The sequence below is a fragment of the Planococcus citri genome, chromosome 2 (assembly GCF_950023065.1).
Source record: "Planococcus citri chromosome 2, ihPlaCitr1.1, whole genome shotgun sequence".
Lineage (NCBI taxonomy): Eukaryota > Metazoa > Arthropoda > Insecta > Hemiptera > Pseudococcidae > Planococcus > Planococcus citri.
This window is the reverse complement of record NC_088678.1, coordinates 83,097,449-83,115,627: the sequence shown is the minus strand read 5'-3', so window position 1 is coordinate 83,115,627 and position 18,179 is coordinate 83,097,449. Positions and strand designations below refer to the sequence as shown.

The 18,179-nt window shown below is 36.6% G+C and overlaps 1 protein-coding gene across 2 annotated transcripts in view; it reads right to left on the bottom strand.

The window, feature by feature from the left end:
* The window catches only part of LOC135838077 (protein eva-1 homolog C), a 537,512-nt gene that overhangs the window by 55,166 nt on the left and 464,167 nt on the right, over positions 1-18,179 (bottom strand). For both annotated transcript variants that reach the window (XM_065353629.1, XM_065353627.1), the window contains 2 exons: positions 13,414-13,634; positions 3,921-4,059 (listed from right to left, as the gene is read on the bottom strand). In XM_065353629.1, coding sequence (XP_065209701.1) covers positions 3,921-4,059; positions 13,414-13,626 — 352 coding nt within the window. In that variant the 5' untranslated portion in view covers positions 13,627-13,634. The remainder of the gene's footprint in view (positions 1-3,920; positions 4,060-13,413; positions 13,635-18,179) is intronic.

Genomic DNA, 18,179 nt, shown 5'->3' with positions numbered 1-18,179 from the left:
TGAGTAATTGCACCCCCCCCCGGCGATCCTCCGGGACAACTTTTTTCTTAAAAGGGACATCCTAAGGAACATTTTAAAGCAAACTTGCCCAAAAAAAAGTTGGCCTTACTCACAAAATGGCGGCCATTTTGATTGACAGGTCAGCCGAAATCGCAGATTTTGATTTTCAACATACTTAGGACTTGCACGAAATTTTTCAAACTTTACAAAGGTAGATCGAAAGATCAAGCAAAAATTTATCACCTGTCAAAATTTCAAGTGCTAAAGTGACTTTTTCGATTTTTGGTGAATTTTTGAAAATCAAATTTAGCCCAAAAACGAGGGGAAAATCAAAATTTTACCAAAATTGACCAAGAAAGCTGAAATTTGGGATATACCCTATTTTCGACATGCCAAATCGATTGGAAACGGTTTCAACCCGTTTTGAGAAGTTCTGGAGCCTCCAGCATATTTTTGAAACTCGAAATTCCCACAAAATTCCATCAAATTAGAGTTGGATAGCTAAAATTTATTCTAAAAATTAATTTCAATGCGCTACGAAGTACTGCACGTGAATTTCAAGTCGTTTTGGCGCCTCCAGTGACTCTTTGAAAATTACGGGAGCCTCCAGTAGATTTTCGGAACTTGAAATTTCCCCAAAATTTCATCAAACTGAGGCGGAAAGTCGAAATTCATTCTTGCAAACTAATTTCAATACACTACGAAGTTGACTACTGGTGGATTTCAAGTCGTTTTGGAGCCTCCAGCGACTTTTTGAAAGGTTGTATGACGTTTTTTTGGAAAATTGAAATTTCCTAAAAGTAGCTGGAAGCTTCAAAAACTTTAGAAACCACCATGTAGTCTGCGAAGTAAATTTCAGCTCGCCAACTCCATTTGATAAATTAATGTTGGGGAAATTTCAAGTTTCAAAAATCTACATGAGGCTCCAGTAATTTTCAAAAAAGTCGCTGGAGGTCCTAAAATGACTTGAACTCACCTGAAGTCGTCTTCAGAGGGTGTTAAAATTGGAGTGTAGAGTAAATTTCAGCTTTCCATCTCCATTTGATGAAATTTTGTGAAAATTTAAAGTTTCTAAAATCTGCTGGAGGCTCCAGAATTTACGAAAAAGTCGCTGGAGGTCATAAAATGACTTGAACCGACCTGAAGTCGTCTTCAGAGGGTGTTAAAATTGAGTGTAGAGTAAATTTTAGCTTCACAACTCCAATTTTATGGAATTTTGTGGGAATTTGGAGTTTCGAAAATCTGCTGGAGGCTTCAAGAATTTTCAAAAAGTCGCTGGAGGCGCCAAAACGACTTGAAATTTACCTGCAGTACTTCGTAGCGTATTGAAATTAGTTTTTAGAATCAATTTTAGCTCTCCAACTCCAATTTGATGGAATTTTGTGGTAATTTCAAGTTTCAAGAATATGCTGGAGGCTCCAGAACTGCTCAAAACAGGTTGAAGCCGTTTCCAATCGATTTGGCATGTCGAAAATAGGGTATATCCCAAATTTCAGCTTTCTTGGTCAATTTGGTAAAATTTTGTTTTTTTCCCCTCATTTTTGAGGGTAATTCTCAGAAAAAGGTAAAATTCGTGTACATGGCAAATTTCTCAACGGTTTTAGCATGAATTTTTTTTTTTTTTTTTGGTCCATTCAAGAATGACCCCGCACACATTTCACACATGGTATTGAGGTTTTTAGACCCTCCTTTCATTGGTGTACATTTGATTTTATACCCCAAATGTCCTTCGACTTGTCTGTCACACATCATGTTTTTGAAAATGAATGTTATAAAGTGTCATGAACTTCATTTTTTTTTGGAAAAATTGACGCATTCTCATTATCATAGAACATGAAGGTCTCTTATTGTGCAAATTGCAATTGCAATAAGTCTATAGGAAGCTCACAATTCACATTTGAAAACTGTCACACACTTTTTGCGCAAATTTTCGAGCAATTTTCAATTATTTTTGGTAGCTTCCCAATCCAACATTTTTTTCTGGTGAGTGGCTGCACTGGTTCGCTGTTCTCATAGAAATTTTACCCCGCACCGTTCTTTTTAAAAACTACATTACAGCTCGTTCTGATCGTACTTATCTGTGAAGTTTTGATATTTCGCAAAATCTGTGTCCTTCGGCTTGGTGTTTTCATTTACGCCAATGAACCCGCCAAAACCAATAATTGAGCACGGGAAGTTATTCTACATGATAAGTACACATTTATTACGTGTTAAAAATCGAATAATGTCCAGTAGGTAAGGCTAGAAACGAAAAAACGTTGAGATTGTCCTTCGGCTTGTCCAGCGCCCATTTGTCCTTCGACTTGGCCAAATTTCAGACAGCTGTACTTTTATCGCGCTAGTCGGCATATTACACGATAATACAAGCAAAATTTTACATTTTCTCCCTCCCTACACTTCACCTCTACCCCTACCAAAAAAATAAGTCCAGATTCGAACTCTGCTCCACGCCTCACCCTCCACCTCTACAAAAAAAATAACTCCAGATTCGAATTCTACGACCTTGAAAACATGTCAATCGACATATTACACATCGATGAGGGTCGAATTCTAATTATCGCCGTTTTAGGAGGGCGGGGTCCACAGTGGGGGGATTGAATTGAGGCCAACACTAGAAAAGGTATCTGGGACACATATACAAATGATTCCCACTTGAAATTTTCCAAAAAAATGATTTTCGTTTTTCAAAATTATGCATATCAAAATCGACGCTTTTTCTGAGAATTACCCTTGACCTAAATTGGATTTTCAAAAATTCACAAAAAATCGAAAGCCCCCCTTTAGCACTTTAAATTTTCACACGTGATAAATTGTTGCATGATCTTTCGATCTACTTTTGTAAAGTTTGAAAAGTTTCGTGTAAGTCCTATGTTGAAACGCATAATCTGCGATTTCGGCTGACCTGTCAATCAAAATGGCCGCCATTTTGTAAGTAAAGCCAACTTTTTTTTGGGCAAGTTTGCTTTAAAATGCTCCTTAGGATGTCTCCTTTAAGAAAAAAGTTGTCCCGGAGGATCGCCGGGGGGGGGGGGTGCAATTACTTCTATTGTCATATGCCGGACTATGAGCAAAATCGTTCGTGAACGAAATGATTCCAGATTTTGACGACAGAATTGAAACTTCCCTAAGTTTTGTTGTGTCATTTGATTTTATAGTGATTTATTCGTTCGCGAACGATTTTTCTGTTCTGAGCAAATCACTCGCGAACGAATCATTCACCATTTTCATTGATAGATTAATCAAATAATGCATTAGGTATCTAACTGGTTGGATTTTCAAGAGTTTCAGTCGTTCCCGAACGATTCATCGTTCGGGAACGAATGAACTCAAATTTTTGTTGATGGATTTTTCATGTCAAGTTTTATGGTGTAGATAGAATTCTTTTCTAGTTCGATTCATAAAATGATTCCGATTTGCGAATGATTTTTTGTCTCTGAGTGAATCATTCGCGAACGAATCAGGTTCAGTTTTTATTGATGAATTCGAAAAGGCAAACTTTTATCATGTTCTTTCTTACTACATTAGTTAGTAGTAATGGTTCAGTCGTTCACGAATGATTCGTTCATTTTGAGAAAATCGTTCGCGAACGACTCGATTTCAGTTTTTAAATTGAGGATTCGAACTCGCAACCTTCGTTAAATACACACAACAAGAAATTGGCGAGAAAAGGTAGCCCACGAATCGTTCTCATATCAAAATCATAAAAATAACAAAACGAATATAGGTGTACCCAAATGAGAGACCGAGCACCTAGTAAGTAAAGTACTCGAATCGGCCAACAAACAGCACTCGATTCCATTCGTTTTCCGTGTAGCCATTTCGAATTCAAACTAGACCACTTGATCGACGGGTTAATTCGTGTACACTGTACACAGATACTCGTAAGTATAGCAAAATGTAACATAAATCGTTGTACTTACACGGTCGACAATTGTATTCTACTTCAACTTGCGCTTGAGAGCCTGGACACGGCTCGACGCCGAATTTACCCAACGATACTTGAAACTGACACTGTTCCTTCGACCGACATACTTCAACCGCCGTTTGTAACAACGAATACTGCAAACATAACACCAAACACGAAACCGTTCATTAATATTCTCGCCTTATATAGTATAACAAGATTTCCATTACGATATTTTTCTGCCAGTGCAGTGGTAGCATCTTTCGTTATATTGTATTTGCTCTCTAAAAGATGGCAAAGCGTTTTGGCTTCGTAAGGTACACATTAATACGTACATGTAGCTAGGTTAGGTGCGAATACCCACCATACGAATACAGCGTTAGTAGGGGAGCAGAATGTAAACACACCCGAGGAAAATCTGCGGCAATACGAGAACTTAACCATAATAACATTTAATGCTATCGCAAAGTAAGATATTTTCCAGTAAGTATAGTCAACCTGCTACCCGAATATACTCGGTACCATATTAAGCTTTCCTCGCACCATGGCGATGGCGGCTTCTTGATTTTTTTCCCTCTTACTTTTTAACCCTCTGATATAGGTAGGTGGTAATGTGTTTCTTCGTACTCCTACTCCTACTGTAACTACTATAAGTAGGTACAAATACATACATACATAGGTATAGGTAGGTATATCTACAATATTGCACACATATATACGAACAAGCATTTTACCCGATACCATACCGAGCCGAGGTAATAGACATTTTTGCATCCTCATTATTACAGACTTTACACCATCGTAAACGTAAATTGCCTTCGTATTTGCTAAACGACCCCCCCCCCCCCGCACATATTAAACGTACGTCTGTTTCGGTCTATTTCTCCGCTTAGTACTCTACTCATTTCACATTTGCGTGAAAACGTTGGGGAAAAAAATCATCTTTAATGCATAGGTACCATAACGTTAGCGAAGCACCGTTTATTGAAACTCACTTTCCTTTTCCGTGATTTGATAAGCGATATTTATTCATACTTACCCGAGAGAATATAGGCAGAGGCAAAAATTGCTCGAAATATAATACGAGTAAGTAAAGAATCACTCGATCGACGAAAGATTCGTTAAATTGGTTTAAAAATCTTCTCAGTGTCAGAATGGCGGACGATTCGAATCGTGATTCAATTTTAATCACGATTCGGATCAAAAATATCGTGATTCGAATCTTTTATCAGACTCGATTTATGATCCGTGATTCGAATCATTTTTTTAAGCTGTGGTTCGTGATTTGTGATTCATTAACAATCATGCATGAGCCACGAATCACGTTCACGAAAGAATCATTTTTTTAAACGTTTTTCTCAAATTTGGAAAATAATTAATCAGTTTATGATTTTTCAAGCAGTTGTTGCCCAGTATAACACAATTCTACAGAACTTCCATTTTACTTATGTGACACTTGATGTTTTTTTGCCTTTTATTCCACTCACTTTGATAAAATTACATTACAAAATCATCATTCTGCAATATTATTTTACCTGAATTTTGAGTTTTCTCAGCTTTTCTTCGTTTTACAATATTCTATTAAATTTTTGGTCAAGATTATGCAGCGAAATTTCAAAATTAAAAAAATGGATTTAAGGTAGGGCAGTTTTAAAATATTTACGACTTCTGTTGTTTTCAGGAGGAGAAGGAAGAGGTGAACGTGAAGGAGAGGGGGAGGGGGGTTAAACTCTTTGATTTTTTACGCCTTTTTTTGGAGGCCGAAAAATGAATCGAAATTTTAAACGTTAACTCATCGGATTTTCAACGTCTTCAAATATATTTTTTGTGGGGTGGGGGGCGTTATAATACGTTTACCACGTGAATTTTTTGTTTTTCAGTTTTCAAAAATTTTTTTTGAGCATTATGCCATTTCTCAAACTTAATCTTTTTCAAATTGGATTACACAATTTTCCAAAAATATGTACCTACATGTCTGTTCTTTACAATTTTTACAAAAAGGAAAGATTTTTGCAATTTCTACAAAAGCAGTAAAAGCTTATGACAATTTTGATTTTTATAAAATTGTTTATTTTTTGGGCAATCTTCACAAAAATAGGCGTTTTTATACAGTTATTATCTACAAAAGGTGGAATTTTTCGCAATTTTGGTAAAAATGAGAAGTTTTTTTGGATTTTAATCGCATAATTAATTTTGTCACCAATTTTTGCAAAAAAAAACTTATTTTTCAATTTTGATTAAAAAACAAGCATTTGAATAAATTTGGACAAAACATGGATTTTTCTACAATTTTTACAAAAAAATTGAATTTTTTTTTGTAATTTTGGGGAAAAAAAGTAATTCTGGTACTTTTTATAAAAACTGATTTGTTTTTTTTTGGAAATTTTGACCAAAGAAAAGTGATTTTCTGCACATTTTTGCAAAAAACAAAACTTCTTTTTGGCAATTTTGACGAAAAAGAACCAGTTATTTTGATAATTCCGAGAGCCAATTGATTTTTCTAAGAAGGGAACCTCTTGAGTTGTCTGCTTCCGATTTGAACGGGACCACGATTTTTGGAAAGAGCATGTTCTAAAACCCCCAACTCCAAATTTTCAGCCGCCCAAGTTCATTTTTCGATTTTTGGCGAATTTTTGAAAATCCAAATTATGCTTTTTTTTAAAAAAGTACGTACTTGATCAGTAAAAATGTTCAAAATAAGTCCTAAAACTGATATTAACCACCCAAATCCAAATTTCGCCATTTCCGGCCATTCTGGAGCCTCCAGCGCTATTTTTCAATTTCTCCAGAATTTTCAATTTGCTCCAGAAGGCGTGAACATGAAGTTGGGGAGCTAAAAATCGAGTTGTGTGTTATACTCGACCTGTTTAACGAATTTATCCACACTTGAGCCGATTCTGGGAGGGACACCTCAAAAGTGGTTTTTCGACCAGTTTTTTTCAAAATTAAAAAATCCAAACAATCAAAAGTTTCCCGTTTGTGTGGAAATTTTTGAAATTCACGCGAATCGCTGTATTTCGAACACAACAAACCTCTAAGGCCGAGTTCCGCCATTTCCAGTCATTCTGGAGCCTCCAGTTTGATTTTTCAATTTCTCCAGAATTTTCAATTTGCTCCAGAAGGCGTGAATATGAAGTTGGGCAGCTAAAAATCGAGTTGTATATACTCGACCTGTTTAACGAATTTAACCACATTCGAGCCGATTCTGAAGCGGACACCTCAAGAGTGGTTTTTGACCCGCTTTTTTTTCAAAATAAAAATTTATCCAAAAACCAAAAATTCCTCGTTTGTGAGAAAATTTTTGAAATTTACGCGAATCGCTGTATTTTGTCATTAATTATCCACACGAGAGCGAATTTTGCCATTTCCAGCCTTTCTTGGGCCTCCCTTTAATTTTTGGATATTTTTATTATGAAAAAAGCTAGTCAAAAACCCACTCTTGAGGTGTCCCCTCCAGAGTCGGCTCAGATGTGAATAAATTCGTAAAACAGTTCGAGCATAACACACAACTCGATGTTTAGCTGCCCAACTTCATATTCACGCTTTCTGGAGCAAATTCAAAATTCTGGAGAAATTGAAAAATCGTACTGGAGGCTCCAGAATGGCTGGAAATGGCGGAACTCGGCCTCGGGGGGTTAGTTCATGACAAAATACTGCGATTCGCGCAAATTTCAAAAATTTCCTCGCAAACGGTAAAATTTTGATTTTTTTGGATTTCTTATTATGAAAAATTCTGTTCCAAAAACTAGATACTCTTGAGGTGTTCGCTCCAGAATCGGCTCAAATGTGGATAAACTCGTTAAACAGATCGAGTATAACACACAACTCGATTCTTAGCTGCCCAACTTCATATTCACGCCTTCTGGAGCAAATTGAAAATTCTGGAGAAATTGAAAAATAGCGCTGGAGGCTCCAGAATGGCTGGAAATGGCGAAATTTGGATTTGGGAGGTTAATATCAGTTTTAGGACTTATCTTGAACATTTTTACTGATCAAGTACGTACTTTTTAAAAAAAAGCATAATTTGGATTTTCAAAAATTCGCCAAAAATCGAAAAATGAACTTGGGCGGCTGAAAATTTGGATTTGGGGATTTTAGAACATGCTCTTTCGAAAAATCGCGGTCCCGTTCAAATCGGAGGCGGACACCTCAAGAGGTTTCCTTGTAAGCAATTATGATGAAAAAAAAATAGAATTTTTTTGCCACTAAGCCAAAAAACAGACTTTTTGGGAAGTTTGACCAGAACAAACAGGTCTTTTCCGCAAAATTGGCAAAAACTGAACTTTTTCCAAGTTTTGTGCATTCTAGACTTGATTAAAATTATGTGATTCGAATCATCGTTTTTCAGAATCAATGATTTGTGATGATGAATCGAATAGCCCTTTTTTTTCAGCAATGATTCGTCACCACCCTAATCGTCAGATATTGCCTCTTTATTTTCAGTTTAAGGCTGCCAAGTGCCAAGTGTATGCTACGTAAATGGGAAAAATATCCCACTGCCCTAGATGTTGTGACGTACTATAACGCGACAAGTTGAGAATCATTGGCAAGTTAAAAATTCCCTACACCCGTTTGGCAGTAAAAGTTGAAAATTACTTTTCTCTAACGGCATAGGTTGTATATTTTATACGTGTTATTCGGTATCAGAGCCTCTATTACGTATATGTGTGCGTGGCTGTGCATCGTTTCTCCATCCTATGTACTATGTATGGGCTATGGGTATTGGCCAGTCGTAGGTGTATCCTTAAGTAATGGCTACATAAATTCTACAAACAGATACATCTGCGTGCTAACAAATACGCTGTTGAGAATTAAAGCAATTTCACACTCTCCCTCTTGCTCTATAGAACCTTTGCCAGTGAGCGCACAAAAATTTCAGCGATGGCGATAGCCAATGCCTACCTAGTTCTTTTTTTCTTCTTTTATCCTTATATATATTTTTTTCGATACAAATAAGGGTATACGTACTTGGAGGTATTTTTGAAAACACGACGAGACACGTGCATCATCATCTGGTACCACGTGTCGTATCGTATACTTATAGTGGGCAGTGGGCAATGGGCAAGGTAACAAATTACATAAGGGGTGCAATTTTCCAACCCCTAACGCTATTCTTCGTTTAATTCGACCTATCATACTCGTAGGTATATACGACGAGAATAACATAACGCGAATATACACCGCTCTCTGGTATATTTGTACCTCGTACCTTTGCATCAATTGAAAAATGAGACCGTTTTAACGTGACCAAGGAGAAATTAGAAACACCAAAGTTGTCGCAAAGTATACGACCGTCCTGTAATATAGTAAATCACGCGCGTATAATTTATTATAACACTCGTGGTGGGTAGGTGCCATCGTTAAAGTAAAGCAACACCCCCCGCAGCAAACACTACATACCTATATATGTTATACGCAAAAAGATTAAATTCTATTAATCGAAATGAAACTACAATAAAGCCGCGGCCGCTTTTCGATAAAGTGAAACAAATCAAAAGCTATATTTCAATGACGCTCATTCGTGTGCGAAAAAAGGGCACCAGCGACGCGCGGCGTGCAGTTTTTTTTTTTATTATTTAACACGTGCTGTCTAGTGTCGCGTTTTATTTTTAATCCAAGGTTCGACGAGAAAAAAAACAGCAACAAAAACAAAAAAATTACAACCCCCCGTCGCGTTGTTGCGACGATCCGCACTATAGAGTCTAAAGCAATCCCTCCAATCAAGCGATCGTACTATTTTACAGCGTGGTGTATCCAGTTAAATGAACATCTCGCGTATCGCAATCGAGAAACGAAATATCGCTAAATTATTCATAAACGAGCATTCTCCCTTCGTTTTTATCGTATCTTTCTCACAGCCTAAATCTATCTATGTGCGTAGGCTTTAGTTTATAGGTGCTTCGGTACATATTAATTTTTTTTTCAACGGTGGCTTTTTGGTGTTGGAACCCAACCCTCAAAGGTTATTAATTGTCGAGTGATTCTTCATTAAATTAGATCTGCCTTTGCAGCAACTTTATTGGTTTATAGGATGCAAAAATTTCGTAGTTCATGATTCATTTTGCAGCCAAGGTATACCTATACTATGAAAAATGAAGAATATTTTCAAGATTGAAGCTTTACTTGCAAACTTCTGGTCAGGATAAAAGTTTTTGACCATTATTAAAATTTAGTGATTAGTCTCAACAACCTCGTGACAGATCTCGACTTTTTCAATCAGATGAAAAAAATACATTTCTGGAAATCAAAAATTTTGAAAATTGTTCTTGAAACAGCTATTTTAAACTTTTCAAATTTTCAAAAATTTTCCAAAAATAACTTCAACGCTTAATATCCCTCGGTTACAATGATTTTAGGGCATGCTGTTTCAATCTACCTTGATTTTGTTCAAATCGAAGAGCACCAGTTCAAAATTCCTCATTCCTGGCGCAGAACCCGCCTACCTTTCTGGCGAATTTTTCTCATCACAAATCATCCAACACTCGTGAAATACGTAAGACTAAAAATCTATCTGATGACACTTTTCTCAATTTTTAAAACGCCTCGCCAAGAATGCATCTTAAGGGGAGGTGGGTGGGAAGAGTAGCAATTTATAAACCTAAAGTACAAACTTGAAGATTTTTCTTTTCAAACATTAAAAAAGGAGAACGAATAATATGTACTTATTCTTCCTTTTCTGTTCATTCTGAGATGATTGGGTGTCGAACTTTCATTCCTGGCGCAGAACTTGCCTGACTTTGATCTAACTTTCTCATCATAACTCTTTAGAGACTGGTTTTTTGTCAAAAAGGTCAATGAAAGTTATTAAGACGAAGGATAAAAAGTGAATATGCACCAACAACCAGCAGTTTTGAGGCATTCTGGACCCTCTGGCGATTTTCAATTTTTTTTTTCAGAAACAAATGGTTTTGAAAGTGTTAAAAATGAACTCCAACACCTATAACTTTGATGGGTGCTTATTAGACACCCTAATAAACTTTTTTCGTGATGTAAATCTTTTGAAAATTTGATTTTTTTACTGTCGTCTTTTTTAATTTACAAATTCAAAATTTCATTTTCGAACTCACAAGCCTGAAATTTCACGGTAACAACACAAAACGGTTGATAGGGTGTTTAATAAGCACCGTTCAGAGTTATAGGTGCCCAAGTCCATTTTTGGCCCTTCAAGAGCAATTTGAAATATCTGGAGAGAATGGTCCAAAAATACTAGTCCTCGACGAATAGGAGTTGAATTGGCAAAATTATTCACGTCGATTCGATGTTCTAAAAAAAATTATATTTCACGAGAAAGTTTGAAAATCACCCATAAAACAGTTTTTTCAAACTTCAGAAATTTTCAAGCATTTCCCATAAATTCGAAAATAACCTTCAAACACTCAAAATTTTGGTTATGGTGGTTTTAGGACATGCTGTTTCCATCCACTAGTAGCTTGGTTTAGTTTAAATCGGAGATTGTTAGTTCAAAACGTTCCCACGTGAAGAAATCGAATTTCATTTTTCATTCCTGGCGCAGAACCCGCCTTCCACTCTGGTCAATTTTTCTCATAAAAGTCTTCCCACACCTGTGAATTTGGACTGAAAATCCATCTGATGATACTCTTTTCTTTTCCTAATTTTTGGACGCATTTCTAAGGAATATATCGTCGGAAGGGGGGGGGGGGAAGAAGAATACCGAAAAATTTATAACCCTGAAGTTCAAACTTGAAAATTTTCTTTTCAAGCATTAAAAAAAGGAGAACGAATAACGCTTTTCTTCCACTGCGTATTCTGAGACAAATGAGCGTAAATTATTCACTCCTGGCGCAGAACCCGCTTAGCTCTGATCAAATTTTCTCAGCACAATCTTTTGGGACGGATGGAGTAAGAATGTAAATATCCATCTCCAGCTATTTTCCCAATTCTCAAATAGCGCCTTTTTTGTGGATTTTCTCAAAAAAATTCATAATTATTTCATTTAAAAAGTTTGAAAATGACCCCTGAAGCTGTTTTTTTTCGTTTTCAAAAAGTCACTAAGAATCCAAAAATGAACTATGGCACCTAAAATTTTGGTTACGTGGGTTTTAGGCCGTTTTGGAGCCACCAACATATCTTTGGAAATTTCAGTTCTTAAAAAAAATATGCTCTCAAATCTGTGCTTAAAATGAAAAAAATAAAAAAGACTTTTCAACCTAAAAACAACAAAATAAGTACCAAACTATTTTGAAAATTCAGAAGAAAAAAAAGCAACAGCTTCTTTATATAAATCGTATTATGGAAAACGCATCCGACACGTGATCATTCAAAAGGTTCTTATTTCGACGAAAGAACGATACTCTCTCAAGATAACCGTACGTGAACGTCGAATCTATACGAACATACAGTAAAAGAGAAAATCGCCTCGATATCCGGCCAACATCGTCGTAGAAATAGAAATACGGTATTTCTCAATTGATACGATTGATAGTAAATTTCGTTACTCGGAATATAGCGACTGATGAAGTTTAACGATCTTTCCCTCCCCATCGTGCGTATAGACGCCATACTCCTATCGAGAAGAGAATTTTCAAGGGCACGTTGATAGAAAATTCAGATGTATTAGCTCGAAGCTTTGGAAATTCGTTATTAAATTCTTTATCCTTTGTGCCTGTCTCATTCAATTTTTCTTTTCTACTCGTATCTTTCAAATACTGTCATAATAGCGTATGGCTGGAACGAATTTTAAACGGTGTTGAACACTTTGTGCCTCCAGGGACGGATAGTACGTGTTTGTGAAATGAAAATTGACATGTTTTGTTAGAATGCTCCGCAACCTGGTTCTCTCTCGAGGAAAAAAAATGAAATAGAGTGAAATACCAGTACCTATCTCTCTCTCCGGCAGACGTTTCGTAAGCGACTTTTTTTTCGATTTCTACGATCGAAATGGTCATCTTCATCGAGTATTTTTTTTATGTACCTATACTTACTTGTCTCGTATTTACCACGAGTCCTTTGTAAAATATTACAATTTTTCATGGTTCAACAAAACACACAACAGGTAGATTGTAATTCTGTAGTTTTGCAGTTTTTTTAAAAGAAGGTATTTCAATTTGTTGAATAATTTGCATTTCACTTTATTTTACTCGGGAGTACCCTCTGAAAAAAATAATGAACCGATCCTTCAATCGAATAACCTGACTGTAAAACTCCAAAATGTAAATCCTTTCATTTTGTCCTTTCTCATTTTTAGCATACAAAACATAAACCTACGCACAATTTAATCCACTAAAGCGAAGCTCGAAAAGCTTGAAAATTTGACTACGAGTATAACCAAAGAAACAGATACAAATTGCTCGCACGTTTCTGTAAAGTAAACGTTTAATGGAGAAGCTTTCACAGCAGACCCTCTCTTATAATACGAGTACGGTTAGTCTAGACAGACAAAGGTAGGGTATAGGTTCCTATCTACCTTTAGAATTTTACGCTCTAATGAGCTCGAGATTTTGACCTTGTCGAGTATCACATGGGGGGAGTGAAATAGCAAAACAACTCACTTGCAGAGCACTCGGCCATTCGCAGTTGGTTTGCTTGGTGTCGTAGGAAGAGCTTTTGATCACGTTGGGTGCGTCACAAACAGGCGAATCTTTTCCGGGCGAAGCGTTCGCGTATCGAGCAACTTTGATGATGACGTTGGTACCTGGCGGGCATCGTAACGATATCGGACGATCGATGCAGCTGATCTGTTGATGCGTCATTAGCGTATTCATCAATAACCCTGAAACCGAAATATATAGGAAAAACAATACGTTAGAATCTGGCTTGATAATTTATTCAATTCTAATTCCAAATGCGAAGATTGTCACGCGATCCAACCGTCTCCTATTTCTTCTACACAACACGCTTCCGTATATACGAAATAAGCGTACTGTACAAATATACACAGAAATACGAGATGCGGAATACACCTGCACACCGTGGCATCGTACTCGTATAGTAAACGTATTTCACCGATACTACGAGTATAAGTATGCGACGTGCGTTTCGACATTTCAACAAATTCTGAAATTCGTCTCCGCAGCATCGAAAAGTGAAATGCGAAACGGCAGTAAGTCGTATACGTCGTCGTTAATATATAAAAACGTTTCACAAAACTGTAGGAAAACGCGCCAATTACAACATATCCGCATTCATTATTAACGATCGGCATAAAAGTAGCTTTTGACGTGAACGGCACGCCGCGCCGCTGCTCCTATCCGAGCCTTCATTTTCACCTGGTGAAAGAACTCGTGTACGTAATATGCTGCGTAGGTAGATCTCATCGTATGTCGTAGCACAGTATTAGATGCGGTATTCTACTACATATTTCAAGTAATGGAAAACTTCGCGAGTGAAAGGAAAGCGTTCTCGTAAATCGAACGAAATCGCGCAGTGCCAGTTTTCTCGAAGTGACGATACAGTTGATGAAATGTTCAAAATTTGCCCCAAACGATGAAAGTTTGTCAACTTGTGCCCCACTTTAAACTTGCCAAATTGATCGATTGCTGTCTAAAGTTTATTTTCAAGGCTGCAGCGGATTTTTGAATACTTCAATTTTGAAGAAAGGACGAATTAAAAGAGCTCGAACGAAATTTAGCAATTAAAAACTCAATTCCTGGCATTTTTTAAAGCAATATTTCCCCCTCATCCTCAAAAGTTGGTTTCACGAAAGTACAATTTCCAGAAAATTTCATCTCTTCAACTTGAAATGAAGTTTTGCCGAGAGTCTCCCCCCTCCCCCGGTTTAACAAATCAAGAAATCCGATTTATCCAAACATTTTCTAATTCTGCCAGAAATTTTCTAAATACTCGCTATCTCTTTCTCAAGAGAAGACTTCCAAGTTAAAAAATTAAATTCATGGGAGGAGTCCTCGAAATTTTTTTTCGAAATTTCTCATTTCTGTGTCGGGATTTTTTTAAAATTTAAATAATTTGCATTTCACGAATAAAACCCCAACTCAGCAGGACTGGAAACGATTCGAATCATCATTCCATTAGAGTCACAATTTGGTTCAAAAATATCATGATTTGATCGGTGATTCGAATCATTTCATTTTTAGCTGTGATTCGTGATCGTGATTCATCACAATTCTTATGATCAATGAAACACATTCGTGAATCATTTTTTTGCTCCCCGTTCCCTTAATTAGACGACCCAGTAGATACTTTCGATTTTTGCATCCTTTTACTCAAATGTTAAGATAGGTTTCATGTGAATTTTACTGAACTAAAAGGCTTGTAGGTACTCAATTTTTTTCAAAAAAGTAAATTTAGTATTAGTAGCCAAAAAAGCTCGAAAAAGTAATCAAAAAAGGGACAAAATGCGAGCGAAACATTTCGATGTGGATAAAAGTCAACACTCTCCTTGTCTGATTCGGATATAAAGAATTGAAATTTGTTCTCCTTTTTGAATATTTTTATTATGAATTGAATTTGAAGATTTGTTTTTCAAAATCGAAACAACATTGCTGGAGACCTTTTTAAGGTCTGGCAAAAATCCAATTTTTCGGCGAGAAGTGAGACTTTGACAATTCTAACATAATTTCTGGCAAAAAAACCGAGATTTTTGGGGGAAAAATGAGACATTTCTACTCAGAATTTTTAGCGATACTTTTTTGGAATTTCTGGCAAAAAACAAAAACTTATGAATAATTTTTGAAAAAATCATTAGCAATTGTGCTACAAAGCGAGAAATTTGGTCAAAAGGCAATTTACAATTTTTTTAGAAATCAAAACACTAGAATTCTTGGCCAATTTGGAGCAAAAAGCTAGAATTTTAGATAATTTTGGGCACTTACCTAAAAGAATATTTTTTTGAAAATTTTTGAAAAACGGTACACAACTTTAAGAGATTTTTTTTTTCAAATTTTGCAATAAAACGACGATTTTTTACAGCTGGTTTTTGAGAAAGTGAAAATTTCCGGCAAAAGGCAGTTTTGACTCCCCCTTCTCCACGCCTGGATGACGAGGAAAGCAGAATACAAGTCCGATAGCAAAATGAACGTAATTTCTGAGCTGAGAGACCTCAAATTAGTCAGAAAACGTCATTAGAAATTCAAAATTGAACAATTTTTTTCTAGCATATTTTTGAGCAAAAATATGGGACATTTCTAAGAGAAGGGTGCGTTCTGGTGAAAATCTGCCGAACCAAGCCCCCCTCCCCCACTGACCAAATTTTCAGCTCGATTGGCGACAAGAAGCCTTTTTTGCCCAAAAAAATCCCTAAAATAACCCCTTTGAATTTTTTGGGCTTTTTTTGATTTTCAAAAAAATCGAGTAAAATGTCGTTTTCGACTAATTCTAGGTCGCCGAGTCCGAATCTGGTGTCCATTTGTGTCGTGGAACGCTGCTTCAGCGAGAAATTGCGACTATTTCGCAGAATACGAGTTTGATCGCGAAACAAAGGTCATTTTCGGATTCAGCGACCTCAAATTAGTCAGAACACGTCAATAAAACAGCAAATTTTGACAACTTTTTTCTTGCTAATTTTGAGTCCAAGAAATGGAAAATTTTTGTAAGAAGGAATAACCGTCTTCGGGGCAATCTAACACCGGAAATGAATTCGCCATTCCAAAAAACCCCCATAGCCCAATTTCCAGCTTAGTATTCTGTCCAGTTCATCATTCGTTTCAAGTTCCGATGAACGATGTTTGAGGGTTCAAATAAAATTTTTGAAAAGTTTTTGAAAAATGATGGTCTTCCATCGTATATGCTTGAATACGAACTATTAATACAATTTTCGTTCTTTTAATAGAACGCATCTATTTTTAAATATTTTGATATCATCGATTGAGCTCAGCACGTTGAAATCTTGATTTTTCCCACTAGAAAACCAAAAAAAATGTTCCCCTCAAGTTTAAATAAAAGCCACCCTATTGAGCACACAGTCATGCTTGAAAAAAAAGGGCATAACTGTAGAGTGTAGATCTATTAACAATATTTGGAGCTCATGATGATCGAAAAAATGTGACCCCCCCCCCCTCCCAATCGCATGTGTAATTCATTTTTCAAGAATCTGGAAAGTTGGATAGAAATTGGTCTGGAAAACCTGGAAAAGTCAGGGAAAATCATTTCCAGAAATGAGTGGACACCCTTGGGGGGAGTACATACATGGTCAAAAAAATAAAATTGTGGATCTTAGCCTCCTCCCTTCCTCCCTCCCTCCCAAATCGGGTTTTGACCAATATATCAAAAAATATCAACTTTAGCGGAAAAATGGTTGAAACGAATGTTGTTCTACGTCAAATTTCCATCAGATGAGCCATTGGTTAATTTTCCTGCCCCAGAGGTGGTGGATCTACGGCTCATCGAACATAAGGGGGATTAGAATAGCGCCATCATATTGAACCATGGTTAACATTGATCGTAATATTTTTAATCGTTTAAAAATGATATGGGGTGGTTCTCTTGGATTTTCTGAGGTACAGAGCGGACCACAATGTGACCCCTCCCCTCCTGCCCCCTCACCATTCAGTTATTTGCCAATATACCTACGTACGTGAAATGAATTTAAATGCACTAAAAACTTTCAAACGCTGATTTCAATGTAGCGTGGCCAATTCTCCTCCTTTGTGGATCCCAAGTCCCCCCCCCTCGTGACTTTTTCCTATCCATCTTCCTCAATATCGATCAAAAAGATCAGTGTTGAGAGCTTTTTTTGCCCGAATTTTAAGGTACTTATACTCGTACTTCTGAACAACCCAAATTCTCTACGAGCTTCTTCCACATTAATTAAAAATTAATTTTAAGAAATATTCGAAATGAGATTTCTCGGGTTTTGTAAACGAAAAAAAATGGTAAGTTTTTAAATCCACGCTCTGTCGATACGTCTAGACTTTGATGCAAAAATACTCGTAAGGGCACACGTGATGTTTGTGTAATCTAAGGTACCTAATACTCGTACCTATGGGCTTATACGCATTTCACTGGGTGGATTCCTGAAGAATGACGAACAGACTACCCACGTACCGGAATAAAATGGAAAATTCATTTTTTTACGACCAGTTTACGTGGAAAATAGCGCCCGCCATCGATTTAATACCTATATACGTACTCGTATTTGGGGTATTGCGGCCGCCGAATAATTTCACATCATTATTCAACTTACATCGCGAAACTCGGCTAAAAAACGTATTATTATCGAATATTATAGGACCTGTTAGGAAGCGCTATTTGGCGGTTATTAAAATTCCCAAGCTTATTGTGATTTTTCTTGCTCTATTTTTTTCGGGCATAGAGCTATGGACGAGTCCCAAGTCTGGAAAGGGGAAATATTTTTATGAAG